At 47.6% G+C, this 8,195-nt stretch overlaps 1 protein-coding gene across 3 annotated transcripts in view; it reads left to right on the plus strand.

Moving 5' to 3' along the window:
• Positions 1-7,240, plus strand: part of LOC112232174 (protein WWC2) — a 36,934-nt gene extending 29,694 nt beyond the window's left edge. For all 3 annotated transcript variants that reach the window (XM_042329711.1, XM_042329712.1, XM_042329713.1), the window contains 9 exons: positions 1,738-1,936; positions 2,157-2,318; positions 2,850-2,965; positions 3,708-3,942; positions 4,141-4,308; positions 4,902-4,994; positions 5,573-5,824; positions 6,371-6,498; positions 6,953-7,240. In XM_042329711.1, coding sequence (XP_042185645.1) covers positions 1,738-1,936; positions 2,157-2,318; positions 2,850-2,965; positions 3,708-3,942; positions 4,141-4,308; positions 4,902-4,994; positions 5,573-5,824; positions 6,371-6,498; positions 6,953-7,019 — 1,420 coding nt within the window. In that variant the 3' untranslated portion in view covers positions 7,020-7,240. The remainder of the gene's footprint in view (positions 1-1,737; positions 1,937-2,156; positions 2,319-2,849; positions 2,966-3,707; positions 3,943-4,140; positions 4,309-4,901; positions 4,995-5,572; positions 5,825-6,370; positions 6,499-6,952) is intronic.
• Positions 7,241-8,195: the final 955 nt, after the last annotated feature.

The raw sequence follows: 8,195 nt of genomic DNA on the forward strand, positions 1-8,195 counted from the left end.
TGACACAGACAGCATCGCAGCGTGTTACAGACCATGTTGACATTGAGAGTGCCGCTGTGCTCAGCCTGTCAGTGTTGCGTTGACACATCCATACACGCATCCACACAGACATCCACACAGACAGACATGCATCCACACAGACATCCATACACGCATCTACACAGACATGCATCCACACAGACATCCATACACGCATCCACACAGACATCCATACACGCATCCACACAGACATGCATACACGCACCCACACAGACATGCATACACGCACGCACGCAGACATGCATACACGCACGCACGCAGACATGCATGCACACGCACGCACGCACGCAGACATGCATACACGCACGCACGACATGCATACACGCACGCACGCAGACATGCATACACGCACGCACGCGACATACACGCACGCACGCAGACATGCATACAGACATGCATACACGCACGACATGCACATGCATACGCACGCAGACATGCATACACGCATGCATACACGCACGCACGCACGCATCCATACAGACATCCGCAGACACACGCACGCAAACACATACACGCACAGACATGCATCATCCACGCACGCATCCATACAGACATCCACACACACACGCATCCATCCACGCATCCATCCACATCCACATCCATACCCCCACATCCATACACACATCCACACATCCATACACACATCCACACACACCCACACATCCATACACACCCACACTTCCATACACACATCCACACCCACACATCCATACATACATCCATCCACACACACATCCACATCCATCCATGCATCCATACACACCCCCACATCCACACACCCCCACATCCATATCCACACCCACACATCCACACCCACATCCATACCCACACATCCATATACACATCCACATCCATACCCACACAGACATACACACATACAGACATACACACACTTGGCCTTACATCACACAGGTGTGTCTTGTCTACTCTCTGCAGGGGTGGGTGGGCTCTGTCATGTTATTATTTATTGAGACCCCTCGTGGCTTTCTCTCCCACCAGCAGCCCCTTTTCCTGTTTCTTTTATGGCCGACAAAAATTAAAAAGTTAATCCATTCTCTCATGTTCCCAGGCTTGAAAAGACATTTGTGTCCAATCGAACAGCGGGGAAACGCCTTTGAATCGCTCGCTCAATATTCAGCTGGAATATCTCCCCCCAAAATATGATGCAACTTAGCAGGGGGTAGCTACGTGTTTTAAAAAAACTGTTTTATTCTTTCTTCAACCAAACTTCCTTCATCTTATTATCATTCAACTCATTTGAGTGAAAATTTGGGTTCCTTTGTAGTTAGTGAAATATGCATATGCAGATGAGTCTGCTGTGTGGGGGTTCGTTTGCGGGTGAGAGGAGAGGAGTCTTGCAGAGAGGTTTTTTTTTCCAGGAAGTGTTTGAGTCAATGTTAACTGGAGCAGAGAGAGAAATCCTCAAAGATGCTTGGGGCCTCTGGCCGGAAGCTACAGAACAGCAGGCAGAAAGGGAAGAGCACACATCTCAATAACACAACACACCAGAGGTAACCAGCCTTTATCCCAACAGTCCCCAGGCCACGTTCACTTTTCCAACCTACTGCCTCGGTCTCCACATTAACTCTCTGAGTTTAGGAGTATTAGGTTGTTATTGGACGACATGACCTTATCAACATTGAAATGTCCTTGAATATATATTTTTGTATAACTCCCCCCCCCCCCCCGCCCCAACAGATACATCCGAGTGGCGCTCCTCCCGTCTTCCAGTGACGTCAGCAGTCTGTTCAGGACCCGCGTGGTGCCCGTGGCGCTGCCCGACAGCGTGACGTTCAATGAGGTGTTCAGGGCGGCCGCGCCGCACGCCGTCCTCCGGGACAAGACGCTCCGCGTGGATGCCTGCACCGTGGGTCCCGGAGGAACCGAGGACTGCCTGGTACGTACACACCGCACAAACACACTTACCAACAGGCTTTGAGCACCTACCAACACTCAGTTAACTAATAACATATTGCTTGCTTATAACAGCGTCAACCATTACGACTGGGACAGGGTATAGAATGTGATTGGGCCGGACGAACTGACAAGACACTTTCTCACACACACTCTGTCACTTTTTGTCATTATCTTTCTCCTGACCCTCTCTCTCTCGCTAGGCTGGAGCCCATGTGATTCTGGGAGAGCTTCCAGTGAGTGGGGATATGACCCGTGTGTGGTACAACCTGTTGACCAGTGAGAGGACCAGAGAGATAGAAGAGGCCAGCCAGGAGAGACCCGGCCCTGGGCCAGAGCAGCACCCTGCAGGGCCCGTGGACATGGTGAGTCCTCCTCCACCACTTCAGACCACTTCAAATACACTGCTGCATGCAGGTTATATTATACAGAATGTGCATCCTATTCTACTGAGGGGGAAATGACTAGTGGGAGGCCTCAATCTCTGCAGGCACCTATAGCTGTATCGACCTCAGATGGCAGCACACGAAAGTCAAATGGAAAGTTGTTTTTGTAATTTTACCCCCCTTTTCGTGATATCCAATTGGTAGTTACGATCTGGTCTCATCGCTGCAACTCCCCAACGGGCTCGGGAGAGGCGACGGTCGAGTCATGTGTCCCCAGAAACAGGACCCGCCAAACCACGCTGCTTCTCAACACACTGCTTAACAGGAAACACCGTTCAACTGACGACTCCCCCCCCCCCGTGGCCAAACCCTGCCCTAACCCACATGCCGCTGGGCATTTGTGCGCCGACCTAATGGGCTCCTGGTCACGGCTGGCTGTGACACAGCATGGGATCAAACCCCAGGCTGTAGTGGCGCCTCGTTCCAATATTGTGTTGTGTGTGTTGTCAGGATGCGGTGTCGGCCCTGCTGCAGAGGACCTCCAGCGAGTTGGAGGCTGTGGAACAGGAGCTGGCCTTGGAGGAGAAGGAGAGAGCGAGCCAGCTGGACATGGATGGACACCAATGGTACTGACCCACTGTCCCTCACAACCTACTCTTTACTACCATTACAAACACCAGTACTTTCAATAATATATATATATATACCATTACAAACACCAGTACTTTATATATATATATATATACCATTACAAACACAGTACTTTCAATATATATATATATATATATATATATATATATATATATATATACACACACACACACACACACACACACACACCACACACACACACACACACACACACACACACACACACACACCACAGGTGGAGAGGTAGAGCCACCTGGGGATGGACAGAGACCAATGGTACTGACCCGTCCCTCACAGATGACACTTTATAACCATTACAAACACCTTTTGACTTGGTGGGAGGTCTGTCGAGGTGACCTTGGGCAGGGCGCTTGGCCCTGGTTGATCCTGCGGGTCACTCTGGATGGGAGACGGTAAGATGACTGAATTGAATGTAAATGTTGAGTGGCTTTACTGCAGGTGGTAGATTGTATGTTTTAATATTCAATTAAACATTTAAAATTATTTTTATTTAATTTTTTTAACACCTTCGGGGGACATTTTCCTCTCGCAAAACGACGTGTCACTCTTGCTTTCAAGACGTACAACATGGCTACATCAACATTTTACTCAAACATAAAAATGTTCTCGCTGTGAGCACACACCGTAACATTTTGAATGGACAGGTTGCATTGCATGTGACAATATGGCTGACCCTGACCTCTCCTCTCATGACAGGCTGAGCATGCTGGGAGAGGACAGCGCTCAACTGGTCCTCGGTCTGGAGGAGGAAGAAGAGGGGGAGGAGGAGAGGAAAGATTCTGTCAAGGCGGAGACGAAGTTTGCTGGCTCTGGGCAGGCGTACAGAGGGGAAGAGCCGGAGGAGGAGTGTCGAGAAGAGCCAACCAGAGAGGAAGAGGAGGAGAGGAGATATAAAGAGAGAATCCCTCAGGCAAATGAAGGACCAATGCTGGTAAGCTGCGTGAACTCTGACACACACACACACACACACACACACCCGGCTAAATGGAGAAATCTGGCCTCGAGAGGTGTGTTTAATGTGGAACCCAGAGCCGTTAGATCTAGACACACACACATACTTCAAAAAGTCCACTTTTATTTGGTGAACCCACATCTCTGTAGCTGTAATATTCTCTAACCTTCTAACCAGGTGGATGCGGAGACTAACACAGAGATGTGTGGTATGGCGGTGAGGCCTAAAGACAGACCCAGCCTGGGACCAGGACCACGCAGCGCTCAGAGAGGCTTCGTACGGAACAGTATGATCATGAGGTCTCAAACCTTCTCCCCTGGGGAGCGCAACCAGTACATCTGCAGGGTGAGTGGGTTGTATACACACACACAATCACACACACACACACCCCAATCCCAGACCAAACTACCACAGAGCTTTCCCAGACTTAACACCAATGGATGTTCCTATTCTCCATTCTTCCCCCTCTTTCTTCTCTCCCCCCCCCTCTTTCTTCTCTCTCCCCCTCTTTCTTCTCTCTCCCCCTCTTTCTTCTCTCTTCCCCCTCTTTCTTCTCTCCCCCCCTCTTTTCTTTCTTTCTTCTCTCTTCCCCCTCTTTCTTTCTCTTCCCCCCTCTTTCTTCTCTCCCCCCCCTCTTTCTTTCTCTCCCCCCCTCTTTCTTCTCTCTCCCCCCTCTTTCTTCTCTCTCCCCCTCTTTCTCTCTCTTTCTTCTCTCCCCCCTCTTTCTTCTCTCTCTTCTCCCCCCTTTCTTTCTCTCTCTCTTTCTTCTCCCCCCCTTTCTTTTCTTTCTTCTCTCTCCCCCCTCTTTCTTCTCTCTCCCCCCTCTTTCTTCTCTCTTCCCCCTCTTTCTTCTCTCTCCCCCTCTTTCTTCTCTCTTCCCCCTCTTTCTCTCTCTCCCCCTCTTTCTTCTCTCTCCCCCCTCTTTCTTCTTCTTACAGTTGAACCGGAGCGATAGCGACAGCTCCACATTATCCAAAAAGTGCCCGTTTGTCCGGAACACCTCGGAGAGACGCAGCCTAAGGGTTAAGAGGGTGAGTTTAACATTTGTCCTCTCTTTATCTTGCATTCGGTTTCAGTTAACTTCATGGTGGTGATTTGGTCAATAAAGGGGGACATTTTCATCAGGCAAAGGAGCACCAGATCGTTGCAATAAGTAGCATGAAACTCATCATAATCTGAAGAGCAATGTTGAGAATGTTCTTCAACAATGTGCAGTATATTCCAGTCCAATGTCTTACAGAATATGTCAGCCGATACTGGATAAATGGTCTCGTCCCGCTTCATAACTGGGTGGATGGTCTGCTGCTGCTCTGTGTTGTACTCCACTCAATACTTATTTGGGGTTTAACTACACTGCTTGTAATGACTATATACTGTCTTCTTATAATACCACCTAGTAGGATTTTTCATCTTTTTGTATTTGTGAGTTTTGTTTGTTATGTCCTCTAGATATTCCATTCAACACTACAATGAATGTCAATGTATCTTTGTCTTATTTTTTTTTATTGGAAAAGAATAAAAGTATTATAAAAAATAAAAATAAACAATGTGCAGTATAAGGAACCAAATATTTCTGCATTGCTCTTTCATTCTCTCTCCCTCCTTCAAGACCCTGTGCCAGCCGGTGGTGGTGCGGAGGCGTGGCGGAGCCGGGGAGACAAACACCCGGACCTCCCTGGACCTGGAGCTGGCCCTCCAGGCTTCGCGAACGCGTCAGAGCCGTCTGAACGACGAGCTCCAGGCCCTGAGGGACCTGAGGGCCCACCTGGAGGCCCTGAAGGCCCGGGGAGAGACTGCGCTGCCTGGGTCCGTTCTGCACGACCACCGGTTTCACAGGCTGCTGGAGCAGGCCGAGAGACAGGCACGTGGCTGGATAGACGTGTGATAGATATAGTATGCACATGCTCATTTCCAGCTGTGAGATGATTAGGCCACTCGACATCACAATGTTTTGCAATGGTCTGAATGGCACTCGGGATCTGATGGCTTGTGTAAGGATACCTTATACCCCCTTATGCCCCTCCAGCCACTCTACCATGCCATCATCAGCCACTCTCACTAATAGCAGCTAACGGCAGTTAATGCCAGGCCTCTGGCCCCAGGTTCTCTCTCAAGCTTGATTAGGCACTGAAGAGACTTAATGGCTGTATAATCTGGTGTCGTTCGCTTCCACCTGAAGTGACCCTTTAAATAAAGCGTTGCCCAGGTCGCAACTTGATGAGTAAGATTTTGCATAAAGAATGAAACCATTCATTTCCAGAGTCCACATCAGTCGGAAGACACAGTATCCTGCATTTCAGAGCAACTGAAGTGAAATACTTTGTTGCGCTCACTTTTATGGAATTCTCTCTCCAGTCTCTGTCTCTCTCCTTCAATGAACACTTTCTCTTGTCTCCCTCCGTCCCAGGCGGAGCAGTCTAAGGAGCAGCAGCGTCAGGAGCAGCGGGCTGAGAAGCTGATGAGGAGGGCCTCCAAAGACGTGTGTCGGCTGAGAGAGCAGAGCCAGAAGGTCCCCCTGCAGGTCCAGTCTTTCAGGTGACACAGATCCCTCCGTCCAACCCTTATGCCTTTATGGACAACTATTTGACCATATGGTTTGAACTGTTTTTTGTATCTTGTCTCGCCATCTTGGGTAACTGATCCTACTGGTCATATAAGCCCCATTTATACCTTCCGTTAACATGCATCCTTTGTCCTGTTCTTATCCCGATCGTGACCCGATCTCGTTTACACTTCTAAGATCTGATCCCAGTACGTCTTTTAATCGTCTACACCTGTCAAAAAAAAAATGCGGGCACAATCAGAATGTGAACAAGATCATGTTAGAACCAGGTATAAACAGGCTATAGTCTCTGATCTTGTTATGCTCCTCCTGATAGGCCTTGATGGTCAGGTTACTGTAAAAGCACTTTGTGAACAACTGCTGGTGTAAAAAAGGGTTTTACAAATACATTAGCTTGATTGATAGCCATTTCTTCTCTCTTTGCAGGGAGAAGATGGCCTACTTCACACGCGCTAAGATCAATATACCATCCCTACCGGCTGACGATGTATGATTACATTGTAACACAATGAAGTATTTTTCAAACTTTTTATAGCAGAGTATTTTAATAGTGTAGTTACTTTGAATGAAAACAATCGAATAGTTTGTACACTATAGTTTATGCATTTGTATAATAAGTTGTAATTGAATAATGTCTTGTAAGAAAAAAGAAACTAAGTAATGGCTTTCTTGTATCAGGAGAAAACCCAAAATAGAGTTGTTTTGGTACTTGTATTCTGCTTGTGATTTTTCTGTACAGTTTTGTCGCCCTCTGGTGTCCTGTGGTGGAACTGCACCACAGGGCTGGGTGCGGGGTTGATTGAGCGAGTCTCAGTCCCAAATCAACCCCGATCCCCTACACACTTATGGAGATCTAACAGGATTGGATAGGTGTAAGTTATATGGTAATAACGACACTGCCTTCTGCTAGTCTAGATGGCATGTTCACTGTATTTCTTCCATGTATCCAATCCTCTCTGATCTCCAGAGGTATATAGTGGGTAGGGGCTAGGGGTTGATTTGTTATTGGGCATCAGTGTTAGCTAAGTGTGCGTATGTGAGAGAGAGAAGGCGACCTACTACAGTATATCATATATAATGTCTTCTGTCCAAAGCTGGTGCTCTGCTATTTTTTTTCTCTCTCATACCAGAACAAAACAAACATACGCCTTGTGAATGTAATGTACCCGCTTTTCCACTTCTATCTATCTCTGAGATACTGCACTGATAGTGTTCTGTGGCTTCATGCTTTTTCACACCGACCCGCCGCAACGCTAAATTATTACTGCGTTCGCTGGGCTCTAGTCTCAATTTTATAGTTCAATGTTTTGTCAGTTACTAGCCTGGTCCAGGATATGTTTTTGCACAAACTGATCTGGGACCAGGCTATTTTGTAAATCACTCTGCAACTTAATTTGTAAGATTGGTTTTCCTTTCCCACCTGTTTCCCAACAGTTGAAGTATTTATTCAAAGGATGAACATAAAAACCTCTGTGTTAATGCCTTTTGTTACAGATAGGTTCTCTGGACTAGAGAAAAGACCATGCAGGAAACATACTGGACCCAAATCATGTCATTTCCAGCCTTCCAGTGTTTAAGTGTTCGAAAAAGCACCCTATTCTCTATGTGGTCCACTACTTTTGACCAGAGCCCTATGGGCCTTGGTCAAAAGCACAGAGCCCTGGTCAAA

The sequence above is a fragment of the Oncorhynchus tshawytscha genome, linkage group LG11 (assembly GCF_018296145.1).
Source record: "Oncorhynchus tshawytscha isolate Ot180627B linkage group LG11, Otsh_v2.0, whole genome shotgun sequence".
Taxonomy (NCBI): Eukaryota; Metazoa; Chordata; class Actinopteri; order Salmoniformes; family Salmonidae; genus Oncorhynchus; species Oncorhynchus tshawytscha.